Source organism: Pongo abelii, chromosome 1 (assembly GCF_028885655.2).
Source record: "Pongo abelii isolate AG06213 chromosome 1, NHGRI_mPonAbe1-v2.0_pri, whole genome shotgun sequence".
NCBI lineage: Eukaryota > Metazoa > Chordata > Mammalia > Primates > Hominidae > Pongo > Pongo abelii.
This window is the reverse complement of record NC_071985.2, coordinates 25480030-25498297: the sequence shown is the minus strand read 5'-3', so window position 1 is coordinate 25498297 and position 18268 is coordinate 25480030. Positions and strand designations below refer to the sequence as shown.

At 45.7% G+C, this 18268-nt stretch overlaps 1 protein-coding gene and 1 non-coding gene across 4 annotated transcripts; both read left to right on the top strand.

Moving 5' to 3' along the window:
• The first annotated feature begins 4301 nt into the window (after positions 1-4301).
• On the top strand, positions 4302-4427 carry LOC112131314 (small nucleolar RNA SNORA72). The gene has a single exon (XR_002913408.1). It is a non-coding gene; the product is annotated as a small nucleolar RNA SNORA72 (small nucleolar RNA).
• A 3153-nt stretch (positions 4428-7580) lies between these two features.
• DEGS1 (delta 4-desaturase, sphingolipid 1) lies at positions 7581-18055 on the top strand. Of its 3 annotated transcripts, XM_054538837.2 has the most exons (4): positions 7581-8084; positions 14215-14957; positions 15728-15792; positions 16953-18055. In XM_054538837.2, the coding sequence occupies exons 1-4, from the start codon at positions 8003-8005 to the stop codon at positions 16954-16956; spliced, it is 894 nt and encodes a 297-aa protein (XP_054394812.1). In that variant the 5' UTR covers positions 7581-8002; the 3' UTR covers positions 16957-18055.
• Positions 18056-18268: the final 213 nt, after the last annotated feature.

Below are 18268 nucleotides of genomic sequence, written 5' to 3'. Positions count from 1 at the left end.
AGAGGCATGAGCTTGGCTCACTGCAAACTCCACATCCTGGGTTCAAAAGATTCTTGTGCCTCAGCCTCCCAAGTAGCTGGGATTACAGACGTGCGCCACCACACCTGGCTAATTTTTTGTATTTTTAGTAGAGATGGGGTTTCGCCATGTTGGCCAGGCTGGTCTTGAACCCCTGCCCTCAAGTGACCAGCTGACGTTGGCCTCCCAAAGTATTGGGATTACAGGCATGAGCCACCACACCTGGCTTCTACACACTTTATAAGCAATAAATAGTGTTGATAATCTCTCAACTTTCTTCTTTCTTCCTGTGTCTCCCTCCCCAATGGTCCTGCAGCCGTTCTAATCCCATTCCCATCACCAGCTGATCAGAAACCTAGTATTTTTAGGAAGGTAGCAGCCTTTATTTATTATATTTATATTTATATTTTTACTTATTTGTTTATTTTTGAGACAGAGTTTCACTCTTGTTGCCCAGGCTAGAGTGCAATGGCGTGATCTCGGCTCACTGCAACCTCCGCCTCCTGGGTTCAAGTGATTCTCCCGCCTCAGCCTCCAGAGTAGCTGGGATTACAAGTATGTGCCACCACGCCTGGCTAATTTTGTATTTTTAGTAGATCTGGGGTTTCTCCATGTTGGTCATTTTTAGTAGATCTGGAGTTTCTCCATGTTGGTCAGTCTCCATGTGGAGACACAATTTCGCCATGTTGCCCAGGCTGAGCTTGAACTCCTGGGCTCAAGAGATCTGTCTGCCTCAGCCTTCCGAAGTGCTGGGACTATAGGTGGGAGCCACCATTCCAGCCTGCATACTTTTTATGTTCTCAGAAATGCTATCTTTCTCTTTGGTTACATTTCTTGATCATGGTATCTCCCCAGCCAGGTAAGTATCTCTTTGATTACATTTCTTTTTTTTTTTTGAGACAGAGTCTCACTCTTGTTGCTCAGGCTGGAGTGCAATGGTGCTTTCTCAGCTCACTGCAACCTCTGCCTTCCGAGTTCAAGCGATTCTCCTGCCTCAGCCTCCCGAGTAGCTGGGATTACAGGCACCCGACACTACACCCAGCTAATTTTTTGTATTTTTAGTAGAGACAGGGTTTCACAATGTTGGCCAGGCTGGTCTCGAATTCCTGACCTCAGGTGATCCACCCGCCTCAGCCTCCCAAAATGCTGGGATTACAGGCGTCAGCCACCATGCCCTGCCTGATTACACTTATTTTTCTTTTTCTTTTTTTTTTTGAGACGGAGTCTCACTCTGTTGCCCGGGCTGGAGTGCAGTGGCATGATCCTGGCTCACTGCAAGCTCCGCCTCCCAGGTTCACACCATTCTCCTGCCTCAGCCTCCTGAGTAGCTGGGACTACAGGCACCCGCCACCATGCCCAGCTAATTCTTTGTATTTTTAGTAAAGACGGGGTTTCACCATGTTAGCCAGGATGGTCTCAATCTCCTGACCTCATGATCCACCTGCCTCAGCCTCCCAAAGTGCTGGGATTACAGGCGTGAGCCACCATGCCCAGCCTATTACATTTCTTAACTGGCTGTTGCTGGTGTATAAAAATACAAAACATTGGCTGGGCACGGTGGCTCATGTCTGTATTCCCAGCAGTTTGGGAGGCCAAGGAAGGCAGATCACTTCAGGTCAGGAGTTTAAGACCAGCCTGGCCAACAGGGCAAAACTCTGTCTCTACTAAAAATACAAAAATTAGGCCGTTTGTGGTGGCTCACACCTGTAATCCCAGCACTTTGGGAGGCCGAGGCGGGAGGATCACCTGAGGTCAGGAGTTCGAGACCAGCCTGGCCAACACGGTGAAACCCTGTCTCTACAACAAATACAAAAATTAGCTGGGTGTGGTGGTAGGTGCCTGTAAACCCAGTTACTAGGGAGGCTGAGGCAGGAGAATTGCTTGAACCTGGGAGGCAGAAGTTGCAGTGAGCCGAGAATGCACCACTGTACTCCAGCCTGGGCAAAAGAGTGAAACTCTGTGTCAAAAAAAAAAAAAGCCCAATAATTAGCTGAGTGTGGTGGCACGTACCTGTAGGCCCAGCTACTCAGAGGGCTGAGGCGGGAGAATCCCTTGAACCTGAGAGGCAGAGGTTGCAGTGAGCTGAGATTGTGCCACAGCACCCCAGGCTAGGTGATAGAGTGAGACTCCGTCTCAATAATAAAAATAAAAATAAATAAAAATAAAAATAAAAAATATTTTTGTACATTGAGGTTTTTTGTTTGTTTGTTTTTAAGATGGAGTCTCACTCTGTTGCCCAGGCTGGCATGCATTGGCACAGTCTTGGCTCACTGCAACCTCTACCTCTCGTGTTCAGGAAATTCTCTGCCTCAGCCTCCTGAGTAGCTGGGATTACAGGCACTCGCCACTATGCCTGGCTAATTTTTGTATTTTTAGTAGGAATGAGGTTTCACCATGTTGGCCAAGCTGGTCTCGAACTCCTAGCCTCAAGTGATCCGCCTGCCTCAGCTCCGAAAGTGCTGGGATTACAGGCATGACCACCGTGCCCAGCCCCTGCTTTCAACATGATGTGTATGCAGTAGATTAGCACTCTTTAAGGGAAGTGTCTAACCTGATGGGCCTGAGGACAAACACACAGAATCCTGTACATCCCTTCACGGACGAGGCAATCAGCTGAGAGAGATCATCCCTCCACAGGAGTGAGACCCAGAAGCCCAGAGAAGGCTATGGACTGGGAGAAACTTGCATAGGGTCCGAGGGAGACAGGTCTGGTGTATAGATCCCGAGACTGGAGGTCACTGTGGTACTAAAGATAACAGGACTAAATGGCAGCACATCATGCCCCCAAACTGGCCAGGACTGGCTACACCGAGTGAGGCCAGCATGGCAGAAGACAAAACAGGCAAGGGATTATTTCCCCTGCCACACTAAGTCAGCTTTAGTTATGGACAAATTCACGAATTTTTTTTTTTTTAGACGGAGTTTTGCTCTTGTTGCCCAGGCTGGAGCAACAGGCATCAGCCACCATGTCCAGCCTTATGTCATCTATTTCTTGAGACCAATAACAGACAACTACTCTAGTCAGTAATTAGTTGTCAATAAATATTTTTCTTACTTAAAATGTATTATTTAAATATAAAATTAGCGCATGTAAATTTACAGTTAAAACATTCATGAATTTGGGCCAGGCCCTGTGGCTCATGCCTGTAATCCCAGCACTTTGGGAGGCTGAGGCGGGTGGATCACCTGAGGTCAGGAGTTCAAGACCAGCCTGACCAATATGGTGAAACTAAAAATACAAAAATTAGCCAGGCGTGGTGACATGAGCCTGTAATCCCAGCTACTCGGGAGGCTGAGGAAGGAGAATCACCAGAACTCAGGAGGTGGAGATTGCAGTGAGCCAAGATTGGGCCATTGTACTCCAGCCTGGGCGACACAGTGAGACTCCATCTCAAAAATAAAATAAAATAAAATAAAAAGAAAAGAAATAGATAACATAAAATTCTTACGATTATTTGCTTGAAGTGAATAAACAATGTTTTCTGTATTACTCTTTTATGAATTACAGTAGTCAATACCATTCAATCTCTACTGTTATCACTATTGAAATGGTCTCAAAAATAAACTGCCCTTTCAAAAATCAAGCAAATGGAAAAGGAAAAATCTACATTGATTTCAAAAGTATAGCTGCCCTCATCTGAAAACTACTTCATCTTAAATTTCCTAACATGATCATGGCTGGCTGCAATTCACCACAGCTTCCAACAGCCAACTGGAGAGTGTTTTTCCAGAATAACTAGTATGTTTGCTTCAAGACAAATTATTTGACAAGGTTAAGGAAAAGATGTGAAAGTTAGATAATCCATTAAAATCTTTTTTTAAAACTTCAAGTCATTTTATTTATACTTTTTTTTTTTTTTTTTTTTTGAGACAGTCTCGCTGTGTCACCCAGGCTGGAGTGCAGTGGCGCAATCTCAGCTCACTGCAACCTCCGCCTCCCGGGTTCAAGCTATTCACTGCTTCAGCTTCCCGAGTAGCTGGGATTACAAGCACCCACCACCATGCCCAGCTAATTTTTGTATTTTTAGTAGAGACGGGGTTTCACCATCTTGGCCAGGCTGGTCTTGAACTCCTGACCTCGTGATCCACCCGCCTTGGCCTCCCAAAGTGCTGGAATTACAGGTGTCAGCCACCGCGCCCGGCTATACTTCTTAGCTTACTTTTTTGTTACGCATACATATTAAGAACTTTTAAAAGTCCAAATTAAAGAAGCATGCCTAGACATCATTAAAATAGCTATCAATGCCCATGACAATCCTGTAGCTCAAATAGTTCACTTTAGAATGTCAAAATTGATTTTGTAATAGTCAGGACAGGACAGGCTAAACATTTGCTATATTAAGACCATGCATGTGTCCCTAGACCTATTTCTTTCCCTACGTCTGTTTTTATAAATGCTGGTGATAAACCAGGTCTGATTAATATATAATCATTTTGTGTGATTATGTAATGGCTGTAATTCTAGGTTATCTTTGGTCAACCTTAAGAAAAATGGCAGTATATGTAATGACTTTTGCAAATGATCAGTGCTAATTTGCAGACTTTTGTTTAAAGAAGGTTTAAGCAAAATAAGAAAATTTCATGATTACCAGTTGCTACTAAATGAATTGTAACATTTAAAAAAAAAAAAAAAAAAGAATGTCCAAGCCAGGTGTGGTGCTCATGCCTGTAATCCCAGCACTTTGGGAGGCCAAGGAGGTCAGATCACTTGAGGTCAGGAGTTTAAGACCAACCTGGCCAACATGGTGAAACCCCGTCTCTACTAAAAATACAAAAAGTAGCTGGACATGGTGGCACACACCTGTAATCCCAGCTACTCGGGAGAGTGAGGCAGGAGAATCGCTTGAACCCAGGAGGCAGAGGTTGCAGTGAGCCAAGATCGTGACACTGCACTCCAGCCTGGGCAACAGAGCGCAACTCCGTCTCAAAAAAAAAAAAAAAAAAAGAAAAGGTATATCGAGATCCACATTTTGTTTTCAAACTCCTCATTTTTCTTTCTTTCTTTCTTTTATTTATTTATTTTTTAATGTTTTTGAGACAAAGCCTCACTCTGTCACACAGGCCAGAGTGCAGTGCCACAATCTCAGCTCATTGAAGCCTCGACCTCCTGGGCCCAAGCAATCTTCCCACCTCAGCCTCACCAATAGGTGGGACCACAAGCATGGGCCACCACGTCCAGTTAATTTTTTTTTTTTTTTTGAGACGGAGTCTCGCTCTGTTGCCCAGGCTGGAGTGCAGTGGCGTGATCTCAGCTCACTGCAAGCTCTGCCTCCTGGGTTCACGCCATTCTCCTGCCTCAGGCCCCCAAGTAGCTGGGACTACAGGCGCCCCCCACCATGCCCACCTAATTTTTTTGTATTTTTAGTAGAGATGGGATTTCATCGTGTTAGCCAGGATGGTCTGGATCTCCTGACCTTGTGATCCGACCGCCTCGGCCTCCCAAAGTGCTGGGATTACAGGCGTGAGCCACCACACCCGGCATAATTTTTGTATTTTTTATAGAGGTGGGTTTTCGCCATGTTGTCCAGGCTTGTCCCGAACCCCTGCCCTCAAGCGATCCCCCTACCTCGGCCTCCCAAAGTGCTCAGACTACAGACGTGAGCCTCCGCACCTGGCCTGCTTTTGGACTGGTGTGATAGCAACTGCATTCTGAACTGCAGGGATACATTTACTTGTTAGCACCTGAAAACTTCCTCCTGAGTCCAATTATCAGCTTCATGTGCCATCTGTCAATCCAGATGAAACTTGGCAAATACAAAGCTGTCCTTTTCCAGGTGACATTCCCCACCTTCTTTTTCCTCCACCGTTTCATTAACAACTAAAAAGCTCCTGCATGATCAGACCTGTGTATCTATCCATCATCAAATCCTACTCCTTTTTCGAGACTGGGACCCTCTGGAGGCTGACCCAGCCCCGCACTTGCTAGCATGCCCTGCAGACATGACCCTCGCTGGGCTCTGATCAGCCTTCAGGCCTCCACTCCAGGTGTCACTGTTCTGTCTCCCCTCTGCTCTCACAGCCTTCTCTGCTAGATGTCTCAGCCGTGCTGGCCCTCTCTATTTCAGAAGTGAACGTACTGAGAGGGTCTTAGGGATTTATTAATAATGCTCCTGGGGTCGGATGTAGTAGCTCATGCCTGTGATCCCAGTACTTTGAGATCACTTGAGCCCAAGAGTTTGAGACCAGCCTGGGCAACAAGGTGAGGCCCTGTCTCTACCAAAAATTTTAAAAAGTAGCCAGGCATGGTGGTGCACGCCTGTGATCTCAGCTCTTCGGGAGACTGGGGTGGGAGGATGGCTTAAGCTCAGGTCAAGGCTGAACTGAGACATGAGGCCACCATGTCTCCATGTAACATGGTGCACTGCACTCCAACCTGGGCAACAGAGCAAGACTCTGTCTCAAAAAAACAAAACCCACTATAACCATAATACTATTATCACACTTAAGAAATTCATAATTCCTTAATATCATCACATATGCAATTGATATTTGAGTTCAATTATTTCATGTCATTGTTTTTAAACTATTTCAATCAGAATCTAAATAAGGTCAACACATTGCAATTGGTTGGTATGTCTTTTAAACTCCTTTTAATCTACAGGTTTCTCTTCTCTTTTTTTCCTTGAGTTTCATTTATTAGAGAACCCAGACATTGTCCTATATAGAGTCTCCCAGAGTTGGATCTTGCTAGTTTCATCCCCATGGCCTAGTTTAACACAGTCCTCTGTCCTTTCTACTTTCTTTCTTTTTTTTTTTTCTTGAGAGGGAGTCTCCGTCTGTCCCCCAGGCTGGAGTGCAGTGGCTCCATCTCAGCTCACTGCAACCTCTGCCTCCCGGTTCGAGCGATTCCCCTGCCTCAGCCTCCTGAGTAGCTGGGATTACAGGCGCCTGCCACCACGCCCAGCTAATTTTTATATTTTTAGTAGAGACGGGGTTTCACCATCCTGATCAGGCTGGTCTCGAACTCCCGACCTCAGGTGATGGATCCGCCTCGGCCTCCCAGAGTGCAGGGATTACAGGCGTGAGCCACCGCACCCGGCCAAATGAACTTTCTATTTTCTAAAAATTAGCAGTCAGATCTAGGGGCTCGATCAGATTTGTGTGTGTGTGTGCCGTGTGTGTGTGCACGGCATGTTCTTTGATTAGGAGTCACACCCGCTTTGGTTATCCTCTTTTTGTAATCTTTAAGTTGCTCTTTGATGTAGACGTGGTAACTAATGTTGAAACAAAATTAGTTTCGTTTCAAAACCTTTCTTTCAGGAAGAGGTTGTGGTTGATTACTTCTGCGACAGATAGATGCAAGGTTGAGCAATCATCTCTTAACAGAAGTGGTCACGCTAGAATAATTCAAGCACAACAACAAATCCCATATCATCTCCCCCTCTTAATAATGTTTTCTTTTTACTTGATTAGCTTTTAATTGTCACGCACTCTGCATTTTTTCCCTGAGGTATTATTTCCAGAAGGCAGCGAAATATGACTCAATGGCTAATTTGCTTTTTAAAAACTAAACAAAACTTAGGCCAGCTGCCATTTAAGAAGGGCTCCGGCGCCTCCAGACGCGGTGTGACCGCAGCCGTGCCCGGTGCTCCGCTCGCGGAGGCGTTAAGGCGACAGGTTTATCTCACTTGAGACCTTTCCTTCCTTTTTCATCTTCTCCGGGCTCCGGCGCAGCAGGCCGCAGGGGCGGGGACTCGCAAGAACGCGGCATCCTGGCTGGTGGCCGAGTTACCGAAGCACAGAACCCCGCGTCCCAGAATCGCTGAGAGCCGGCCCCGCACGGGGGACTGGGAGCGCCACACGCCCTCCACCCAGTGAGGCGGGCGGGCCGGGAGGGGCGGGGCCTCGGGACTCCGCCCACGCCTCCGTCTCCTCCGCGCTCCGCCGCAGCCGGCCGACACCACACAAGCCGGGGAGCCGCCGCCGCCACCTCTGAGCAGCCGGCCGGGAGCGAGAGCCGACAGCTAGTCTGCGAGCCGCCGCCATGGGGAACCGCGTCTCGCGGGAAGACTTCGAGTGGGTCTACACCGACCAGCCCCACGCCGACCGGCGCCGGGAGATCCTGGGTGAGGGCCAGCGGGCGCCCCGTTATGTGCATGCGTGGCCGCCCGGCGCCGGGGCGCGCTCTCCCCTCGCGGGCCCTGCGCGGCCGTGGGCGCCGGAGGCCCGTTAGCAGCCTGCTCCCCGTCGCGTCCCGCCGCCGCTCGGGCCGCCAGCCCGCGGGTTAGCGCGGGAGAGGCTGGGCGAGGCGCGGGGGGAGGGACGGGTCCTCGGGGCCGCGCATGTTCGACCCTTCCGCGAAGAGGCGCAGGCGCGTCCCCGAGCGCGGGAGTCCCCGCCAGGCCCACGCCGGCCGGTTGGGGCGAAGGGTGTCCCCGGCTGCGCCAGCCTTGGGTAGATATTCTCGCTAAAAGATTCCTGTGCCCTCAGGTGGGCGCCCTTTCCTCTCCCTCCTCCCTCTCCTCCGGAGCGGGCCGAGGTGAGCGGGTGCCGGCGCCGGGGCTGCCCGAGTGCTAGGCAGGGTGTGGTCCTGGGCATCCCGGGGCCTACCAGCGAGCCCTGCTCAGGGTGTCGGGCGCCGGCGGGCAGTACTGGCGGGGGCGGCCGCAGTCCCGGCTTTGGGCCCGTTAAGGGGCCGGCGCCCCTCCCTATGCCCCCGGGGCTTCTCAGACTTGATGGGCCCTGGTCGGTTCACGCCGCTTGTCCCATTGATCCTCACGACAAGCCTGGGACGTAAGAACGGCGGATTCGCAGACATTTTTCATCCATCTCGGTTTTGTGGATGAAAAGACTGAAAATGGAAGACTTGCCAAATAAGGAAAATATGTGGCGTGGCCTGCTGGTCCCCTGACAGCTAATTGAGAGGCCTTAACTCTCCAGAGGATTCGGGCCTTCTGTGTTACATAGAGAATGCTCATCCCTCCCAGGCTACTCCTAATATGCTAGGGATTGCGTGGAATGCTTTACAGACATTACCCAATTTCATCCTCTTGGTAATTCTACTAGGTTGGTATTATGGCTGTTTTAAAAAATGAAATAAGAACGCGTGACTAAATGCTAGGGGGATTCTAATGCGCATTCGGTTGCCTCTTCCAGAGCACGTCTTTGTTTTTTGTTTGTTTGTTTTTTGAGACTGAGTCTCACTGTGTTGCTCAGGCTGGAATGCAGTGGTGCGATCTCCACTCGCTGCAACATGTGCCTCTTGGGTTCAAGCGATTCTTCTGTCTCAGCCTCCCGAGTAGCTGGGATTACAGGTTCCCACCACTACACCTGGCTAATGTTTGTATTTTTTTTAGTTAGAGATGGGGTTTCACCATGTTGGCCAGGCTTATCTCGAACTCCTGACCTCAGGTGATCCGCCTGCCTTGGCCTCCCGAAGTCTTGGGGATTACAGGCGTGAACCACCGTGCCCGGCCAGAGCACGAGCTTTTTAACCTGTGCTGTTTCTTCAAAAATTGAGGAAACGGGGACCAGTCACGGTAGCTCAGGCCTGTAATCCCAGCACTTCGGGAGGCTGAGGCGGGAGGATCGCTTCAGCCCAGGAGTTCGAGACCATCCTGAGTAACATAGTGAGATTCCCCCCCCCCGTTTACACACACACACACACACACACAATTTTTTTAAATTGAGGAAACATGGTGAGTTGAACATGAGCAATTATTCTTTATATATAGAGTATTTCCTTAGTTTTTCTTCTCAACATTCATTTGCCCAGTGAAAAGAAAAAGCAAGTAGCTGGGACCACAAGCACACACCACCATGCCTGGTTGATTTTTCTATTTTTTGTAGAGATGGGTTTCTCCGTGTTGCCCAGGCTGGTCTTGAATTCCTGGGCTCAAGCAATCCGTCCGCTTTGGCCTCCCAAAGTGCTGGGATTGTAAAGGCGTAAGCCACTGCCCCCGGTAACTTTGGGTTCTTGAATTCTCTTCCTCCTCTTCTTCCTCCTCCCCTACACTCCATTAGAGAAAGGGTCTTGCTTTGTTGCCCAAGCTGGAGTGCAGTGGTTGTTCACAGGCATGATGATCACTGCAGCCTGGGCTCAAGTGGTCCGCATACCTCAGCCTGCCAGTAGTAATTTGTTTGGCAAATCACTTACACATATTTGATATGAGATAGCATGATACTTTTTTGAGACAGAGCCGCACTCTGTCACCCAGGCTGGAGTGCAGTGGCCCAGTCTCGGCTCACTGCAACCTCTGCCTCCTGGGTTCAAGCAGTTCTGCCTGCCCCAGTCTCCCGAGTAGCTGGGATTACAGACGCCCGCCACCATGGCTAAGTTTTTCTATTTTTATTTTTAGTAGAGACAGGGTTTTGCCACATTGGCCAGGCTGGTCTCAGATGATCCGCCTGCCATGGCCTCCCAAAGTGCTGGGATTACAGGTGTGAGCCACCCTGCCAGGCCGCATATGATATATTTTATCAATGCCTTATCTACATGTTACATAGGAATAATCTGGTGTCCTACCTGTGTAAAAACCAACTCTGGAATACTGAAACTGAGCTACTTAATATTCTGAAAATCAGGACGGGTGTGGTGGCTTTTTTTTTTGTCTGTAATCTGAGCACTTTGAGAAGCTGAGGCAAGAAGATCGCTTGAGGCCAGTTCAGAACAGCCCCATCTGCACGAAAAATTAAAAAATTAGCTAGGCATGCACGCCTGTCCTGCTACTCAGAAGGCTGAGGCGAGAGGAACACTTGAACTCAGGAGTTCGAGGCCAACCTGGGCAACATGGCGAAACCCCATCTCTACAAAAAAAAAAAAAGAAAATTTAATTAGCGGGGCATGGTGGCATGTGCCTGTGGTCCCAGCTACACAGAAGGCTGAGGTGGGAGGATTGCTTGAGCTGGGGAGGTAGAGGCTGCAGTGAGCTGTGATTGCCCCACTGCATTCCAGCCTGGGCAACAGAGTGAGACTGTCTCAAAAAAAAAGAGATGAAGGAAGTAAGAAGGTGCTGATTGATACTTACCTCACACTGAGCCTTTTTTCCCCCACAAACTTATCACTGAACCATTTCACTGGGAAAGTAAAAGGACCACATATTTCTTGGCTGGGCGCGGTGGCTCACGCCTGTAATCCCAGCACTTTGGGAGGCTAAGGCCGCCCGCCTTAGATCGAGACCATCCTGGCCAACACGGTGTTAGCCAGAAGATCGAGACCATCCTGGCTAACACGGTGAAACCCCATCTCTACTAAAAATACAAAAAATTAGCCAGGCGTGGCGGCAGGCACCTGTAGTCCCAGCTACTTGGGAGGCTGAGGCAGGAGAATGGCGTGAACCCGGGAGGTGGAGCTTGCAGTGAGCTGAGATTGTGCCACTGCACTCCAGCCTGGGCGACAGAGCGAGCCTCCGTCTCAAAAAAACAAACAAACAAACAAAAAAGGACTACATATTTCTCAATGAAAATACAATGTTTTCCATGCAGGTGTAAATACTGACTCATGTTCTGTTTCAGGGTGGGAGATGGAATAACCAGTAGAAAGTTAAGAATCTTTAGATTTGTTTAAATTATACACAAATGATAAGAGATCTTTCTGAAAGTGTTGAGTTTTTTGGCGGGGGAGGGAAGGGGCCTGATAGAACAACCAACAATTGTACACTTTAAGTTTACATTTAGAGTTCACATTAAAAGTTCATTTATAAGGCATCTGTTTGAAATTAGTGAGGATGAGCTGGGCTGGGTGGTTCATGGCTGTAATCCCAGCCCTTGGGTGGCTGAGGTGGGCAGGTCACCTGAGGTCAGGAGTTCAAGACCAGTCTGGCCAACATGGTGAAACCCCGTCTCTACTAAAAATACAAAAATTAGCTGGGTGTGGTGGTGGGCACCTGTAATCCCAGCTACTGGGAAGGCTGAGGCGGGAGAATTGCTTGAACCCAGGAGGGAGAGGGTGCAGTGAGCCGAGATCTTACCATTGCACTCCAGCCTGGGCAACAGAGCAAGACTCCGTCTCAAAAAAAAAAAAAAGAATAAATCACAAGCAATGCTTACTTCACTGTTACACTTTCACATGATACAGTTTTTTAATGTTTTATTTTTTGAGACAGTCTCACTCTGTTGCCCAGGCTGGAGTGCAGTGGTGTGGTCATAAATTCTTGGGCTCAAGTGATGCTCCCGCTTCAGCGTCCTAAGTAGGTGGGACTACAGGCTTGTGCCACCTCACCTGGCTAATTTTTTTTATTTTTGGTAGAAATAGAATCTGTTTGCCCAGGCTGGTCTTGAACACCGGGCCTCAGGCAGTCTTCGTGCTCAGCCTCCCAAAGTGCTGGGATTAATGGTGTGAGCCACAGCACCTGGCCAATAGCTTTATTGAGATTATAATTCAACTATCATGATTTATTCATTTAAAGTGTACAGTTCAGTATTTTTTAGTATATTCACAGAGTTGTGCAGCTGTCACCACCATATAACTTTAGAACATTTCATCATCACCAAAAGAAACCCTGTACTCATTAGCAGTCCCTCATATCCCCTGCTTCTACCTAGGTAACCACTAATCTACTTTGTGGCCTATAGATTTGCTTATTCTGGACATTTCATATACATGAAATCATAAAATACCTGATCTTTTATGATTGGCTTTCACTTAGCATAATATAAATTTTTTTTTTTTTTTAATTTTTTTTTTTTGTAGAGACAGGGTCCTGTTATGTTGCCCGGGCTGATCTTGAATTCCTGGGCTCAAGTGATCCTCCTGCCTTGGCCTCTCAGAGTGCTGGCATTATAGGTGTGAGCCACTGCACCCAGCCATTAGCATAATATTTTAGCTGGGCACAGTGGCATGCTCCTGTAGTCCCAGCTACTAGGGTGACTGAAGCAGGAGGATCACTTGAGTCCAGGAGTTTGAGGCTGTAGTGAGCTATGATGGCACCACTGTACTTCAGCCTGAGTGACAGAGGTAGACCCCGTCTCTAAATATAAATATTTTAAGTTTCATTCATGTTATAGCATGTGCCAGTGTATGATTCCTTGTAGCATGTGTCAGTGTATGATTCCTTTTTGTGGCTGAATAATATTCCTTTGTATGGATATACCAGGTGTTAAACATTTTGAGGAACTGCTCTACAGTTTTCCAAAGTAGCTGCACCATTTTATATTCCCACTAGCAAAGTATGAGGGTTCTAATTTCTCCACATCCTTGTTTTTACCTACCTTTTTTTTATTATAGTCATCCTAGTGAGTGTGAAGTGGTATCTATGGTTTCAGTTTGCACTTTCCTAATGACTAACGGTGTTGAGCATCTTTCATGTGTTTCTTGACTGTTTCCATATCTTTTGGAGAAAAGTCTGTTCAGATCCTTTGCCCATTTTTTAATTGGATTATTAGTTGTAAGAGTTCTTCATATATTCTGGATATAGGTCCCTTATGAGATACATGATTTGCAAACATAACTCCGCTTCTGTGGATTCTCTTTTCACTTTCTTGACAGTATCATGTGCAACAGAAAGTTTTTGATGCAGTCCGATTTCTCTGTTTTCTTTTGTCACTTGTACTTGTTATAGTATCTAAGAAACCACAAAGGCCATGAAGATTTATTTCTATGTTTTCTTATCAGAGTTTTATAATTTTCTTATAAATTTGGGTCTGTGATCTGTTTTGAGTTCATTTTTGTGTATGGTGTAAGGTAGGGGTCTGAATCCATTCTTTTGCCTGTTGGTAACAAGTCGGTCTAGCACCATTTGTTGAAAGGACTGTTCTTTCCCTGATTATATTGGTAGCCTGTAGTATTGGTTTTTATATAGTATTACAATTTTGGGAAAATTCAGTACAGAATTACTTGGAGCATGTTGATTTGTCTGAGAGAACTGTGAATACCAGTTTCATGATTTTAGGGTAACTACAAAATGTATATTATATTCTATCCTTTGTCAGATGTGTTAATTTAATCATTTTATATAAGGTAAGAATGCTGTACCTCTGTCTAAACACAGAAATAACACATATTTTAATATAAAGAATGTGGAACTTCTAAACTTTGAGGCTAATTTTTCCTGCATAAATTCTCAAATTATTGTGACATATTTCATAACTTTACTAGTAGAATCCTTCCCTGTGTTATTAAATATCCACTAAAGTCTCTAGCAAAGGGAATATTATTTACAGAACAAATTTAATGTGTTAGTTTAATTGGTGTTAATTATAATTGCTGAAGTATTACATACTTTTCTTAGTTCCTGTTTTTTTGTTTTTTCTTTACAGCAAAGTATCCAGAGATAAAGTCCTTGATGAAACCTGATCCCAATTTGATATGGATTATAATTATGATGGTTCTCACCCAGTTGGCTGCATTTTACATAGTAAAAGACTTGGACTGGAAATGGGTCATATTTGGGGCCTATGCGTTTGGCAGTTGCATTAACCACTCAATGACTCTGGGTATTCATGAGATTGCCCACAATGCTGCCTTTGGCAACTGCAAAGCAATGTGGAATCGCTGGTTTGGAATGTTTGCTAATCTTCCTATTGGGATTCCATATTCAGTTTCCTTTAAGAGGTATCACATGGATCATCATCGGTACCTTGGAGCTGATGGCGTCGATGTAGATATTCCTACCGATTTTGAGGGCTGGTTCTTCTGTACCGCTTTCAGAAAGTTTATATGGGTTATTCTTCAGCCTCTCTTTTATGCCTTTCGACCTCTGTTCATCAACCCCAAACCAATTACTTATCTGGAAGTTATCAATACCGTGGCCCAGGTCACTTTTGACATTTTAATTTATTACTTTTTGGGAATTAAATCCTTAGTCTACATGTTGGCAGCATCTTTACTTGGCCTGGGTTTGCACCCAATTTCTGGACATTTTATAGCTGAGCATTACATGTTCTTAAAGGGTCATGAAACTTACTCATATTATGGGCCTCTGAATTTACTTACCTTCAATGTGGGTTATCATAATGAACATCATGACTTCCCCAACATTCCTGGAAAAAGTCTTCCACTGGTAAGTAAAGGATTTGATACATATTCTAATTTCTTTTTTTGTTTGTTTTTTGAGATGGTGTCTCACTCAGTCGCCCAGGCTGGCGGGCAGTGGCATGATCTTGGCTCACTGTAACCTCCACCTCCCAGGTTCAAGCGATTCTCATGCCTCAGTCTCCCAAGTAGTTGGGATTACAGGCGCATGCTACCACGCCCAGCTAATTTTTGTATTTTTAGTAGAGATGGGGTTTCGCCATGTTGGCCAGGCTAGTATTTTGTCAGTCCAAGCAGCTCATTTAAAAAAAAAAAAAAAAAAAAAAGAGCAAGAATATAAATACTGCATCTTCCAGCCTACTTTTACAAAGGGTTCACTCTTGGGTCCTTAAGCTTAGTGGTTACACTTAGGATTTGTTTTTAATTTTATTTTTTAATTTTTTTTTTTTAAGAGACAGGGTCTTGCCCTGTCACCTAGTCTAGAATGCAGTGGTGCGATAGCTTACTGCAGCCTCAACTCCTGGGTTCAAGCAATCCTCCCACCTCAGCCTCCTGAGTAGGCAGGATTATAGGCACGTGCCACCATGCCTGGCTAATTTTTTATTTTTTGTAGAGGCAGGGTCTTGCTGTGTTGCTCAGGCTGGTCTCAAACTCCTGGATTCAAGTGATCCTCCTGCCTCAGCCTCCCAAGTAGCTAGGACTACAGGCACATGCTATGACAGGCTGATTTTTTAAATAATTTCTTTTAATCCTCCAAATGGTTTGTTAAAATTTTTAACATTTTTAACATTTTTGTAGATATGGGGTTTCCTGGATGGGTGCAGTGGCTCACACCTGGAATACCAGCACTTTGAGAGGCCTAGGTGAGTGGATCATCTGAGGTCAGGAGTTCGAGACCAGCTTGGCCAACGTAGTGAAAGCCTGTCTCTACTAAAAATAGAAAAAAATTAGCTGGGCATGGTGGCGGTCGCCTATAGTCCCCACTACTCGGGAGGCTGAGGCGGGAGAATCGCTTGAACTTGGGCAGCGGAGGTTGCAGTGAGCCGAGATTGTGCCACTGCACTCCAGCCTGGGTGACAGAGCGAAACTCCGTCTCAAAAAAAAAAAAAAGAGAGATGGGTTTCCCTGTGTTGCCCAGGCTGGTCTCAAATTCCTGGGCTCAAGTGATTCTTCTGCCTTCCAAAATGCTGGGATTATACATACGAGCCACTGTGCCCATCCAGATAGTTTTCTAACTTGAGATGTAAAGACATTTTTAACTTGAGATGGCAGAATTGCACACTTGATAAGTGCTTAATTTTTTTTTTTTGAGATGGAGTTTCTTTCTCACCCAGGCTGGAGTGCAGTGGCACAATCTCGGCTCACTGCAACCTCTGCCTCCGGAGTTAAAGCAATTCTCCTGTCTCAGCCTCCTGAGTTGCTGAGACTACAGGCGTACGCCACCATGTCTGGCTAATTTTTTTGTATTTTTAGTAGAGATGGGGTTTCACCATATTGGTCAGGCTGGTCTCGAACTCCTGACCTCAGGTGATCCACCCGCCTCGGCTTCCCAAAGTCCTGGGATTACAGGTGTGAGCCACTGCACCCAGCCAAGTGCTTAATTTCTATCTAATTAGCGTGCCACAATTTATTAGTATTTGTAAGTTCCTGGATGGCAGGGATCGGATGTTGCCTTTATATTCTACAGTGTCATCCATGCAGTACATTCTTTAATAATATCAAGTTAATCTAATTGTATGTATTTGTTGTTAATTTTACAAATAAGCCAGATATTTAGTCCCTTGGAATGTGATGGGAGAGAGTCCTAGAGGGTCGAGTGTATTCAACTGCTGCTGAAATGTAGACTGCTTTTTGTTTAGAATTCCCTCAGCTGCTGCTGCTGCTGCTTTTTTTTTTAAGAGAGAGGAGGGAGGCAGGTCTCATGGTTTCCCTTCTCAGTGTTTGTGTCAACCATTCATCAGTCATCTTTGAAAGAACCTAGTAACACTCATTTTTCATCTTGCTGTATTTTTTTCCCTTCTAGGTGAGGAAAATAGCAGCTGAATACTATGACAACCTTCCTCACTACAATTCCTGGATAAAAGTACTGTATGATTTTGTGATGGATGATACAATAAGTCCCTACTCAAGAATGAAGAGGCACCAAAAAGGAGAGATGGTGCTGGAGTAAATATCATTAGTGCCAAAGGGATTCCTCTCCAAAACTTTAGATGATAAAATGGAATTTTTGCATTATTAAACTTGAGACCAGCGATGCTTAGAAGCTCCCCTGGCACAATTTCAGAGTAAGAGCTCAGTGATATCAAAAAGTGAATCTGGCTTTTAAACAGTCAGCCTGACTCTGTACTGCTCAGCTTCACTCACAGGAAACTTGGGACTTGTGTATTATCATCATTGAGGATGTTTCACTCATGTCTGTCATTTTATAAGCATATCATTTAAAAAGCTTTTAAAAAGCTATTTTGCCGGGCACGGTGGCTCATGCCTGTAATCCCGGCACTTTGGGAGGCCAAGGTGGGTGGATCACCTGAGGTCAGGAGTTCGAGACCAGCCTGGCCAACATGGTGAAACCCCATCTCTACTAAAAATGCAAAAATTAGCCGGGCGTGGCGGCGCATGCCTGTAATCCCAGCTGCATGGGAGGCTGAGGTGGGAGAATTGCTTGAACCCAGGAGGCAGAGGCAGAGGCTGCAGTGAGCCGAGATTGTGCCACTGCACTCCAGCCTGGGCAACAGAGCAAGACCTCATCTCAAAAATAAATAAATATATATAAAAAATAAAAAGCTATTTCTAGATTATTTCACTATAAACTTTTGCTTTATTAAAAAGCTAGTAAATGGCTATTAATCACAGTGTATTAGTATTTGTTACATTTTTGTATTTCACTATCTTTATACTATATAATACGGTAACCTGGGTACTGGGGGAACTTTAAAATTTCATCTCAAAAATAATTTTAAAAAGCCTGAGGTATGATATAGCATAAAAGATTGAGATGAAAATATATTTCCCTGTAAGCCGAATTACTCATTTAAAAATTTTAACTTCTATATGGGACCCGAATTAGACACTGCTGAATCCTGTACAGCCTTACTCATAAATAAAGTACTTACTGAATTTCCACCATTCAAATTCATTTTTCAGATGTGTCGACTCTCACATTAGAAACTGCTCAATTGATAAAGACTTTCATGTTATTTCACTGCAGTGGGAACTGGCTGTGGTCTGATGGTAGATCGTTGGTCTCAAGTAGCTGGTAGCATGGGCTGTTATGTCAGCAGTCCTGCTTACCTTAAATATGTCACTTGGATACGTTTAGTGTAATATGGTGAATTATTT

Bases quoted from the DNA above. Each gene is read 5' to 3' on its own strand.
- DEGS1 (XM_024241809.3), top strand. From the start codon at position 8,958: ATGCTAGGGATTGCGTGGAATGCTTTACAGACATTACCCAATTTCATC. The intron at 9,025-14,214 runs GTTGGTATTATG...TTTTCTTTACAG, and splicing joins CCTCTTGGTAATTCTACTAG to CAAAGTATCCAGAGATAAAG. The intron at 14,958-16,952 runs GTAAGTAAAGGA...TTTCCCTTCTAG, and splicing joins CTGGAAAAAGTCTTCCACTG to GTGAGGAAAATAGCAGCTGA.